This window comes from Triticum aestivum, chromosome 3D, assembly GCF_018294505.1.
Source record: "Triticum aestivum cultivar Chinese Spring chromosome 3D, IWGSC CS RefSeq v2.1, whole genome shotgun sequence".
Taxonomy (NCBI): domain Eukaryota; kingdom Viridiplantae; phylum Streptophyta; class Magnoliopsida; order Poales; family Poaceae; genus Triticum; species Triticum aestivum.
Window position 1 is genome coordinate 608,826,073 of NC_057802.1, and position 13,474 is coordinate 608,839,546.

A 13,474-nucleotide genomic window follows, 5' to 3' on the forward strand; every position below is an offset into this window, starting at 1 on the left:
CTCGCGCGCACCCAGCCCCACCTGGCCCGGAACAAGAGAGAGAGAGAGACGCAGCAGAGCAGAAACTAACGGAGCGGAACAAAACAGAGCTGGCACGAGTCAAATCATAACCGCACTGCGCGTCTCCGCCCCGATAAAATCGCAACGCGTTCGTCCCTCTTCCCTCCCCTGGTCGCCCCCTTCCGCGTGGCGCCCACGATCGCGCGGAGCCCACCAGCGGCGCCAGTCCGCGTGGATTTTTTCCTCCCTCCCTCCCTCTTTCCGTTACGGGGGCGAAGCGTGGGGGGCGAGCCGTTTGATTGAGCGCTCTTGCTGGGAGGAGGAGGAGGGGGAGGGTTTGGGGGAAGGCAGGCGATCGGTGCGGCGGCGCCATGGCGATGTCGGCGGTGCCGCTCGGCGTGCTGCTGCGGCGGGAGGTCACGAGCAAGGGCGAGGACATCACGCTGCGCGTCGCTGGCGACCCCTCCACCTCCTTCTCCGTCTTCGCGGTACTGCATTGCCACCCCGCGCCCCCTTCCCCTGCCCTGTCTCTCGAGAAGGTTGTAGAATACCCGAAAAAAAAAGAGAGACAGAAGGTTCTAGAATACCCGCCCGGAATTGTGCGACATGGAGGCCACTCCTCCAATCTCCTGTACATGATTGACACCCACCCAGCATGTTTTTCTCTGTCGCGCTTGGCGGAGCTGCCATGCCTTTTTGGTAGGGTTCAGAATATTTGTTGGTTGTCTGCACGTAGGCTGCTAGTTCATGACCAAGAATGTTGGGAGCCTGCTACGTATGAAAAATTACTCGTAGTAAAAAACATACTAGGAACGGAATATTACCTTTGATCCAAATGATCTCGTGTCTTAATCTTATTGTCGGGTTGACCGGCGCTATCATCTGATCTATTTAATGGCTTGGCTGGTCATTTTTTAATCGGGGTGGTGTGTTTCTGTTGATTGATCATGATCACTGATTACTGTGTCACATGTTTATAGCTGTTTGATGGCCACCATGGATCTGGAGCGGCCATATACGCAAAGAGCAATCTGCTGAACAATGTCCTGCGTGCAGTGCTTCCACGCAGGGATGACTGGCTTGCAGTGCTTCCACGTTCACTCGTTGCAGCATTTGTCAAGACAGATAAGGATTTGCAAGCCGCAGGTACATCGGGCCTATCCTTGTCTACCTTGTTGACTTCAAGTTTCCAGTTCCTTAAGGAAATAGGAATACACTGTAGTTTTTCATATGACTGTTCGTTAGTGCACATGCTGTAGAATAAATTCAATACACTCCGTCGATCTACTGAGGACTAAGCAATCACACAAGCACGACACCGAGATTTGTTAACGAGGTTCATCGATATGGCTACATCCCCGGAGTCTGACTAGAGGCGCTCCTCCCCATGATACCGCTACAATACAGCACCCCGGTCGCCCGGGCGCCGGCACCGCCGTCGGCACCCCCGCGTGCCTGTGCTATTATATTGACATAGGTTACATCATGTGTCTACCCCGATATATATGAGAGGCCTAGGATACAGGTGTCCTATTAGGACACAACTCCTACGTTGTCTACACACAGTCCAAAACCAAGTCCAACTATAACCTAACTTATACAATAATATTCGACACAACAACAAACTCCACCTTGGCAAATATTCTCCATCATCTTGGATTTCATCCGTGCGTCGAACCTTCATGTACATTGGACTTGAGATACACCATGAGCACCGCTGCTACTCCCAGACTCCATGTGACTCCACCTGCAACTGTAGTCCCTTCTGGTCTTCTTCACAGTCAATACTTGAGCAAAATTAAGTTCCTCATTACTCTACTTTGTACTCCCAACTTTCGAAGAATCCGTTCAACGCCATCACACACCAACCACTGTCTGCGTGAAAGTAAACAACTCACATATTGAATGCCACATATAAGAATTACCTGAACTCAACATCACCGCTCTTTCATGACCGTCTGTCTGAAACTTGAAGGAATTTCACCGTCGCCCTGTGTCACCCTGACTCAAATTCGCAGTTGTCTCACCTTTTTCCTAGATAGTCTCTGACATGTCCCACAACTATAGCACTCCGCCTCCTTCTGTACTTGTCACCCGCACTTTGCCATGTGCACTGAACACCACAGAATATACGGCCATGTACTCTCTCTGTTTTTGATTTCAGACTCTCCGCCACTTCCTCAGATTCTCCATGGTCAACTCCTGTCCATCTTCTGGCATCGATAGACCCAGTCACCAACTTGAATCTGCTACTCGTCAACACTGCTTCAGCACCCCCTACACAATTTTTCTGACCACATGTCTGACCACCAATGTCTTGGCATGTCGCTGTGTCCCGTGCTTACCGCACGCCTCGCCGCTATCACTGCTTCGAGCCTCTGCTATCCTGGTCAAGTCTCCCAAGGCCGCGAACCCACACCACTCAAACCCCTATTGCAGAGAACCACCGATCATCACCGACTGATGCCGAGTATCACGTCTCCATCAGACCATTGGGCCGCAGTCCGATCCATGTGTCTCTCGCTTTACCCGCTGAAATAGGCTTCGATTCTCCATGCATTTATGTCGTAGCCCCTCCATCAGCTCAGAGTGAAGTCGACCATCAAACTCCAGCTCCACCTTCAACATTACTCCATGTAGCTGCGCTATGCTACCCTGCGCCCTGTCGACTTCAAGCTCTCATGTGTACATTTCCTTGAATGAACCCCGCGCCTTAGTGTTGTCGAAGCCGCACAAGCCCTCAAGCCTGCACCACGTGTTTCCACGCCCTAGAAGTCGGCCACCACCAGCATCACGCTCCTATGTCGTCGTCGCTGAAATCACCGCCGTCTTCTGCTTTGACCAACATCCATGTCAGTCCATCAGACTATCCAGTCCGACCCAGCCGAAATAACCCGACTGCAACCATGCTCCACCCTGCGTCATGTCCGCCCGCACATCACTGTGCGTTGCTTGACGCCCTGCGTTTGCATGATCCTGTCACGACGCGCTCCAGACTCCTCCAGGCCTTATACGCACGCCGCCATCCACCGCAAATGGTCCATCTTTATTGACATGGCATCCCGCTACACCATCAAGCATCTCGTTGCTTCAGCAGATTATTCACCCACAAATGCCATCAAAGTTCTCTCTTTTGCCAGCACTGACAATACCCCAACTTCATGGTCACATGATGTAAAAATACCACCTGCGTCTGATGCAACACTTGATTTCACTTAGCTGATCGAACCAGACAATCTCAATCTAGACCCGCCACTCCGCGTCTTCATGGATTGCAGCATACAATCGCTGTCATCCCGTACATAAACTGTACGTGTACCAAACAAAGAGACCCAACGAGGAAATCCATCTAGCATCCTTTCCATATGCATGAGGTCATAGAGATCCAAAACTCCACCACGTCTCCATGTATGCTTGACTTTTCCTCTCCCTCTCCTTGCTCATGATGAATAGCACCAACAGCGCTAGCAATCACTCGTCAAGACGCTTCCTTTTTTTCCAACAAAACTCGTGTCACTATCCTTCGGCGTGGCACAACGCAGCAACCAATGAGAATCTCATCCACGCGCACACGGCACGCCTCAAACACCCAGCGTCTGGGCCTAGCCCGCCGCCCTCAGCCTGCTCTGCAGCGCTGTTGGTCCAGCCCACCAAGCCGGCCTTGCCAGCTTGGGCCTCGGCTAGAAAACGTGCATCCATGTACGCCCGCCGCTGGTTCTTTAGGTTTCAATAAATGTTACGATGTTAGTAGTTCGGGAAGGAGTGGTGGTCTAGGAATTTTCTGGAATGATGAAATAAAGCTTGAAGTTGTTGGTTATTCTCAGTATCACATTGATGCAATTATTGATGAACTTGTTGACGTTAAAACGAGGGTGACTTTTGTCTATGGGGAAGCACAGGTCAGTGAAAGATACAAAACCTGGGATATGCTTAGGGGAATTGTTGGCACAAATGATATACCCTGGCTAGTCCTAGGCAACTTCAATCAGGTGTTGCGCGGTCACGAACATGATGGAGTAGGGAATAGAAGCCAAGCACAGATGGATGCTTTCAGGGATGCCCTGGACACATGTGGTTTGGCTGACATTGGATATATTGGCACGGACTGGACGTTTGAGAAAAAGGTAGCAGGCGGAACGTACACACGGGTCCGTTTGGACAGAGGGGTTGCCAACCTGGCCTGGACGATAACTTTCCCGTCAGCGATTTTGGAGCATGGAACTGCGGCCTCGAGCGACCACACCCCGCTCATTGTGAGCTACGTGCATGGATCATGCAGCCGGGCCCCGCGCTCGTTTAAATATGAAGTGGCTTGGGAACGGGACCCGTCGCTGTCTCCTCTGATCCAACATGCATGGCAGAGCAGCGCGGGAGATTCGGTGATGGGAATAAGCGACAAGATGCATTCATTAGCACAGGATTTGAGCCAGTGGGACCGAAGCCACTTCGGGAATGTGCGACGGGAAATTCAGCGGTTAAAGGCAGAGCTACAGGAGTTACGCATGATCCCAAACAGATTTGGGCCAAATCATTTGGAGATCAAAATAATTGATAGATTAACCGAGCTTTATCACAGAGAAGAGATACTTTGGAGACAACGCGCCCAGCTGGAGTGGTTGATGCACGGCGATAAAAATACATATTTCTTCATCTCAGGGCAAGTAGAAGAAGGAGAAAAAACCAAATTAAGTCCCTCCAGCGTCCGGATGGCCAGAGTACGGAATGTTACAGAGATGGAGAACATGACCACAGCCTTCTATCAAAATCTCTATACATCAGAGGGGGTACACGATATGGAGCAGGTATTGAATACGGTCCCAACAAAAGTAACTCAAGCCATGAATGACATGTTAAATGCCCCATACACAAGTAAGGAGGTGAAAACGGCTCTGTTTCAGATGTACCCAATGAAAGCACCTGGTCCTGACGGATACCCAGCGCATTTTTTCCAACACCATTGCGACATTTGTGGGGATGAGGTTACAAAGGCGGTCCTGAGGATAGTGGAGGGCATGGAGTCGGCTAAGTGTATAAATGACACAATTTTGGTACTCATACCAAAGGTAAAAAATCCCACCCTACTATCTCAGTTTCGCCCAATCAGCTTATGTAATGTCTTGTACAAGATTGCTTCCAAGGTTATATCTAACAGACTCAAGGTAGTTCTACCTGAAATAAGATCTGAGGAGCAATCAACTTTTGTTCCCGGCAGGCTGATTACAGACAACATCATCACAGCGTATGAGTGTTTACATTTTAAGAAGAGGAACAAGGCCAAGAAACATCAGTCGTGTGCACTCAACTTGATATGATGAAAGCTTATGATAGGGTGGAGTGGCCTTACCTGAGGGCCATAATGTTAAAGCTGGGTTTTACAAACGGTTGGGTTGATATTGTGATGAGCTTGGTCACCACAGTCAAGTTCTCCGTGTTGTTTAATTGATGAAGTTACAACAATTTACCCCATCAAGAGGTATCAGACAAGGGGACCCGATTTCTCCATATTTGTTCTTGCTGGCAGTAGAGGGCCTTTCGTGTCTGTTAAAATCTAAAAGTGAGTCATCCAATTTGGGTGGACTACAGGTAGCTCCTACGGCACCACCAGTAAGCCATCTTCTATTTGCTGATGACAGCCTGCTGTTCTTCAAAGCTAACAATGTAGGGGCAACTGAGGTGCACCATGTTCTGGACACTTATTGTCAAGCGACTGGGCAGCGTATCAACTACTCCAAATCATCAATCTATTTCAGTAAGGGGGTTCCTGATTCGGTCAGACAGGAGATCAAAGATACACTTCACGTTCCCAACGAAACTCTAAATGAGAAGTACTTGGGAATGCCGTCAGACATAGGAAGCTCAAAGAATGGTGCCTTCAAATATCTCAAGGACCGGCTCTGGAGCAATGTGCAAGGTTGGATTGAGCGTACTATGTCCTCGGCTGGCAAGGAAGTTCTTGTCAAATCTGTTGCGCAGGCTGTTCAGTTTTTTCCATGTCTTGTTTCAAGCTACCTAGAGGCCTATGTGAACATTTGAACATGCTCATCCGTAAGTTTTGGTGGGGTGCAAAGGATGGAAAACGTAAACCACATTGGGTCTCCTGGAAAACGATGACACAACCCAAGGGAATGGGAGGTCTCGGCTTCAAAGGTTTTGAACTTTTCAACTTGTCCATGCTCGCCAGGCAGGCGTGGCGCTTGCTGCAAGATCCAGAGTCGCTGAGTGCCTGAGTGTTGAAAAGTGTATACTACCCTTCTTCAGATATACTCCAGGCTGAATTGGGAAGCCATCCGAGCCAGGTATGGCGGGCCATTATATAGGGAAGGGATGTTCTGAAGCAAAGATTGATAAAGAGAATTGGCAACGGAGCGGACACAAACATATGGACCGAGAACTGGTTACCCAGAGAGGAGATGATGCGTCCCTACGGGAGTATCTCACCAAACCCACCAACACATGTGTCAGAGCTCATAACTACTGTGCTACAGTTATTCTCGGTATGCCGATATGCACTCGAAACATCACAGATTTTTGGGCATGGTTTCATGAGAAAAACGGTACTTTCACTATTAAGTCAGCATATAAGATGCTAGTAGCTACCAGAAATCGGAGAGAAACGTGGTTGGAAGAGGTCCCGGGTCCTTCCAGCTCTAGGGCCGAAGAAGGTGCCTGGAAAACACTGTGGAAAACGGAAGTGCCGGGCAAGGTTCGGATGTTTCTTTGGAGATTATCGAAACACTCGCTTCCGACCAATTACGTCAGTGCTCATCGCCATATGAGTGACTCGCCGCAATGCGGGTTATGTGGAGTTCGGGATTCCTGGCGTCACTCGCTGATCGAGTGCACCTCCTCTAGGAGCGTGTGGGCTCTTATTGATGAAGAAATCACGCATAAAATAATAGCTACAGCGGAGCCAAAAGCAAAGCAATGGTTGTTTACGTTGATGGAGCTGTTATCACGTGATGATTTTGCGTTCGTATCGGTGACATTATGGTCCATATGGCACGCGAGACGCAAAGCAATACACGAAGCTATTTTTCAGTCCCCCAGGCGACCCATGATTTCATCACACGGTATATGGCTGAGCTCGGCAAGGAAAAGATGCAGCAAACTACTGTAAGGAGGGTTACCACTACACAGGTACACACGCGACCTCGTAAGCCACCGCCAGGATACTTTAAAATTCATGTGGACGGCGGAGTCCTAGGAACCAGGGGAGGTTCGGCGGCAGCAATATGCAGAGATGAACATGGGAACTATATGGGTAGCTCAGCACTTGTCGTGCAAGGAATTACAGATCCACCAACTCTAGAAGCAATGGCGTGTCGAGAGGCTTTGGTGCTAGCAGAAGACCTGGGAATCCAAAGTTTTGTGGTGGCCTCCGACTGTCAACAAGTGGTCTCGGACATCAACGCCGGAGCAAGAGGAACTTATGCAGCAATTATCAGAGAGATAAACATTAGATCATTGCCTTTTCTTTGTAATTTTATTTTTGAGAGTCGTGCAGTTAATGTAGAAGCACACCGTCTAGCCAAGTTTTCTTTTTCAAGAGGACCGGGGCGCCATGATTGGCTTGGTGCACCCCATGACCTTAGATGTATCCCACACCATGTGGAATTTCATGAATAAACTTGGCTTTCACCCCTAAAAAAAACGTACGCCCGCCGCCTCGCTACTCCACCGACCGAGCACTGCTGCTTGGGTCGTGTCGACATGTGTGCTCTGCGAACTCTGCTGCGGCCCCACGCGATCGATCGGGTACCGATCGAATCTGCCACGGAGACCTCCGACACGCCGCCGCGATTCCACGTGTCCGCCACCACTCTAAACGATATGCTCCGATTGCTTTTCCTGCCACAATTTTCACGCCCATCGGAAACTCTTCCAATCACCACGGCCGAGTTATCATACGTACTTCGTCGCCCTCCTCTAGATCAATAAGCAACCTCTTCGCAATCATCACTACAGGAAACAGGTAATTTGTCGTCTGTGGATCACAGACGGCAAAGACCTAAATCCAGATGGCAAAGAGTTTGCCGTCAGAAAGCAGACGGCAAAGTATAGTCGGCAAAGAATACTTTGCCGTCAGTTTTTCATCATGAAGACGACAAAGACTTTGCCTTCAGTCAAATCTGCTTCGCCGTTAGCCTTATAAATAACAGACGGAAAATCATGCAGTCTTTGCCGTCAATCAGAACGTTTCGTTTGTGGTCATCAAGACTAAACTACAGACGGCAAAGATTGGTTTTTATTTTATAAAAAATACATCATTCGGTGGTCGCCGGAGTAGCCAAATCCTGCAACCGCTGCCACTGCCGGGGGAGATCTAGTGCTCGGGCCAGAGAGGAGGAGTTTGTGGAGGCTCAGGCGCGGCGGGGTCCGGCGAGGGGCGGCTCAGGTGCGGCGGGATCTAGCGAGGGATGGCTGCGGTGGGTCCGGCGAGGGATGGTTGCGGCGTAGGCCGGCGAGGGGCGGAGAGGAGGAGGTTGGGGAGGCTCGGCCACGGTGGGGTCGTGCTAGGGGAGGCCGCGGCGGGGAACGGAGAGGAGCGGCCGCGGCGGAGTCTGGCGAGGGGCGGAGAGGCAAAGTCCGGCGGGGGGCCCGGAGAGGAGAGATGGTCCAGAAACGAGCGCTCGGGGCAGGAACGATGCCGCGGGGCCTCCAGCTTGGATGGCTGCAGGAGGCGGACGTCGGCAGCGTGCGGAGCAGGGAGGAGGCGCACGGAGGCGGGCGGCCGGGCGGAGGCCGTCGGAGGCGCGCGGAAGTGGGCGGCCGGGCGGAGGCCTTCGGAGGGGCGCGGAGGCCGGCGGCATGCGTAGTCGCACAAAGACGGGAGGAGGCCAGTGGCTAGGGGTCCGGCGAGGCAGCAGTGGCTTGTGGAGTAATGGTGCGCTGGCAGGGAAGCACGGGCGGGGCATCTCGATCCAGGACGGGCGGGTGATGGGTGGGTGGAGACAGAGGACGTGCGTGGTGGGTGGGGCCCCTTGCATCGGTGGGTGGAGATAGAGGAAGTGCGTGGTGGGTGGGGTCCCTTGCATCGGTGGGTGGAGAGAGAGGGCGTGTGGGCGTGGGAGAGAGATCCGGGAGCATGTGGAGCGGATCGTGCCACCTCATCGATCCAGGAGATCAATCCGCGAGATGTGTTTCTTTGGTTTGCCGTCTGCCTCTACTACTACATACGGCAAAGATCTTTGCCGTCTGCGTTTTGTATACTTTGCCGTCTGTAATACAAAACGCAGACGGCAAAGATCTTTGATGTCTGTATTATATTTTGCAGACGGCAAAGTATATTTTGCCGTTAGTTTTTCTTTGCCATCTTCTGTTGACGGCAAACCCTTTCTTTGCCCTTTGCCCGACGAAAAGTAGACGGCAAAGACGCCTCCTGACGGCAAATTAGTAGTTTCTCTTAGTGCATAGCTCATGATACCAATTGTTAGAATAAATCCAAGACACTCCGTCAATCTACTGAGGGCCAAGCAATCACACAAGCACGACATCGAGATTTGTTAACGAGGTTCACCGATATTGCTACATTGCCGGGGCCTGACTATGGGCGCTCCTCCCCATGATACCGCTACAATACCGCACCCCGACCGCCCGGGCACCGGCACCGCCACCGGCACCCCCGCGTGCCTGTGCTATTATATTGACATAGGTTACATCGTGTGTCTACCCCTGATATATATGAGAGGCCTAGGATACATGTGTCCTATTAGGACACAAATCCTACGCTGTCTACACACAGTCCAAAACCAAGTCCAACTGTAACCTAACTTGCACAATAATATTCGACACAACTCTAACAATTTAGGCCATCTTGTGAACTTGGAAATGTTCCTGATCCTTCTGGCAATCGAACTATTCCTGTCATCCTACGGAATTCATGTATTCCAAGTAGGGACTTAGCACTTTGTTTGTTGTCAAGGACGAAGTAAAGCTGTATGAACCATTCATAGTCATTCTAGTTGGTTGATTAGATATTACACCATCATATATGTTCTTCAGTTAATTGTAGTGCTAGGCCGCGTGGTTAAGACAATCGTGCTTTTGTTTAATTTGTCTTTCTTAACACCTCGAGTGATGCCTCTCTTTTATCTTCTGAAACAGTCTTTTTGCTGTTTCAGCTGAAAGTTCTGGTACAACTGTGACATTTGTGATAATAGACGAGTGGGTTGTAACAGTAGCATCGGTTGGTGATTCACGCTGCATACTAGAGTCAGCTGATGGTTCCCTATACCATTTGTCAGCTGATCATCGCTTTGACTCCAACCGAGACGAGTAAGTCCTGCCTTTGACGTTATTTGTTGAGAATTGTGCAGTTTATGACCTGTTCATTTTACAGGGTGGAACGTGTAACTGCATGGGGAAGCAAGGTTGGACAACTGAATGTTGTTGGTGGTCCAGAGGTTCGTCTCTTTTACCTTTATAATCCGTTGTGCTCTTGAGTTGGGATGTGCGGTGTGGATGCATGGTGTTACATGTTATCAATCTGATAGTTCTCATTTTCTACAGTAATCTCCTAACCATCTGTTTCTTAATTCTCAAATATGCTGTGTCGTACGTGCACCTGACATCTCTGTTAAATTAAGTGCCTACCAAACAATGTCTTAGCTTATGATATGATGGACTAAATTTCTTGTGCTGCTGGTTTTTTCCGTCATAAGGTAATTCCTATTTTTGGCTGCGCCCTGCAGATTTTGTTTAACAACTCCTGCTGTTGTTCCCTCTCTGTATTTTGCATGGGGATTGATGAATATTGAATACTTTGATCTGCGTGTAAAAATCTACCGTGTTTGTATAACAAATTTGTTTAATTTAGAGAATGTTCATCATACATCCATTATATCATCAATGTCTAACTCAATTCTTATGTTTTTTTGATCTACTCTTCTATTGGATAACCTGGTCACTATTTGTTTTGCTTGCTATAATCATTTCTGTTATTGAAATTTATCATGGAGGAGTACCTTTTCAGGTTGGTCCTTTAAGATGCTGGCCAGGTGGTTTGTGCCTATCTAGATCAATCGGGGAGATGTATGTTGGTGAATGCATCATCCCTGTTCCTCATGTGAAGCAAGTGAAGGTTTGCTCATATAAAAATCCTTCTGCACCGCATATCTCTTTTTTATTTTCACAAATGTTTTTGTTTGGGTGCCTATTTATCATAGATTTCCTTTTAGATGACGTCTTCTATAATATTCCACAACATCTGTAGTTCATGGTGTGATTTGCTTCTACGTCTCACCACTGAGAGCATAGTTCGCTGTGACACTATTTTGATTTTCTATTGCGTTTTTGTTGCAGCTATCCCATGCTGGAGGCAGAATTATCATTGCAAGCGATGGTGTATGGGATGATTTGACTTTTGAAATGGCTCTTGAATGTTCTCGTGGATACCCTTCTGATATAGCGGCCAATCGAATTGTCAATGTAACTAATTTTCAATCATTTCCATTGGTGAATAGACTCAAACTTCTGGCCCCTCATTTCGTGTTATATTTTCTTATTTGAAGGAAGCAATCCTACCTCGAGGACTAAGAGATGATACTACCTGCATCGTGGTGGACATACTACCTCCAGAAAAACTAGCTCCTAGTCCTCCAACAAAGTGGCAGGGGAAAACCGTACTCAATAATATGTTCCGCGTTGATCTGAAAAATAACATGTTCCACCGAAAAAAATCAGATGCATCTTTTAAACTAGATAGAGAATATGCTGAGCCGGATGTGGTGGAAGAAATATTCGAGGACGGGTCTGCCATGCTTTCAAGAAGATATATTCTGTTAACCAACATTCTAGGCCTTTTTTCACTTGGGGTGCTAGCTAGGAGCTCGATAACAGTTCTAAGAGAGAAGGACATAAATATTCCATTGCACATCATTAGGATTGTCCATTGTGTTGCAAGACATGTGCATTAGTATATACACCAACTTGAAATTAACCGAATGCTCAGGTAAATCATATTTTAATTAGTTGTCATTTTTGTCGGGTGATTCTGATGGCCTTAAAAGCATCAATATAGCACTGTAGATCTGTAACATACTAGATGCCACTGAAAGAAACATTCGTTCAACGTAGGCTTATTAGTCTTGGATTTGTAGCTTATCCAGTTACCTATATCTTGTATTTGATTGTCTCATATGGGCAAGAAGCTGATATTGCTGTCTGCTGATAGTAGGAACTGAATTATTGGAAGCAGTAGATGAGTTGGCACTGCTGATTGACGGTGTCAGCCATGCAGCCCATTTATGTTCCATTGCATATTTTCATTTAAATGCTCAATTTGTCTGCTGTTTCCGTTTCCAATCTCCACTACATTGGACTCTCTTCTTTTCTCTGGTCATCTACATATTGATGTCCTCAATCAAGCCAGACTGACATGGTTGATGTGTATGAGTGGCATAACATAGTATCAATCATTCGTGCTAGCTTAGCAGTGAAGCTAAAAGTGTTCCATAGATGACTAAAATTCAGAGTGCATATATTAGATGGGATGGTTACTTGTTTAGTTATGCAGCTGGCAGTTTCAGACCGACTTCAATGCAGTGCAGCTCTTCAGCTCTGAGATAAATAGGAACGCACTAGCAACTACAGTTGATAGTTAAATTCTTATTGGGGTTATAGAAGTTAGCATTTTCTTTGCTCTAGTTTACGAGATGATTCTAAGCATTTCACCAAACTGATACTCCATGCCCTCTTTATCATACTAACCTATCTCACGAAGTTCCGTTAAGTTTTGTGTGATTGAAGTTTTCAAGTTTCGGGTGAGATATCGATATGAGGAGAATAAGGATTGATAATAACCTAATCTTGGGCATGCCCAAGGCACTCCAAGGTAATATTCAAGGAAGATCCAAGCAACTAAGCTTTTTTCGTCTTTAACATGATCGGTAAGCTCACTTGGAGCTATATTTCCATTCGTCACATGATATGAGTTTTGCTTGGAGCGTCATTTTCTCTTGTTTTGATTTTCTTTCTGTTATTTAGAATAATGTTTTGCATCTTTATTTTCAATAAAAATGTCAAGTATAGCCTTTGCCATGCTTATTTTGCAAGTATATGAGTTGCTGTTTAAAAAACAGAAAGTTTGTCGCTGTTGCGGAAATTCCATAGAAACGTAAGAATATGATAAAATGCTGAAACTTTTTTCAAAATAAGCTCTGATAAATTTCTACGGTGTGGTAAATTTTCATAATTTTTGGAGTTGAATAAGTATTGATACTCTTGTATTCTTTACAGACTATACTGTTTTGGCAGATTGCTGATATGTTTGCTTGTTTAATGATTTTATTTGAGGATAGGAGTATTAAATATGCATAGGCATTTAGTATGCAATGTTGATGATAATTTTAGTCATTTGCTACAGTAGAGAATGATAAGGTTTTTGCATTGGTTTATACTAACTTATCTCACGAGTTCTTGTTTAGTTTTGTGTGTATGAAGTTTTTAAGATTTATGAAAACTGTGATATAAAAGG

At 47.4% G+C, this 13,474-nt stretch overlaps 1 protein-coding gene across 1 annotated transcript; it reads left to right on the forward strand.

Moving 5' to 3' along the window:
• The first annotated feature begins 307 nt into the window (after nucleotides 1–307).
• On the forward strand, nucleotides 308–11,915 carry LOC123076674 (probable protein phosphatase 2C 69). Its single transcript, XM_044498799.1, has 7 exons — nucleotides 308–488; nucleotides 981–1,146; nucleotides 10,122–10,275; nucleotides 10,340–10,403; nucleotides 10,973–11,080; nucleotides 11,302–11,427; nucleotides 11,511–11,915. The coding sequence occupies exons 1-7, from the start codon at nucleotides 372–374 to the stop codon at nucleotides 11,913–11,915; spliced, it is 1,140 nt and encodes a 379-aa protein (XP_044354734.1). The 5' UTR covers nucleotides 308–371.
• The last annotated feature ends 1,559 nt before the right edge of the window (nucleotides 11,916–13,474 follow it).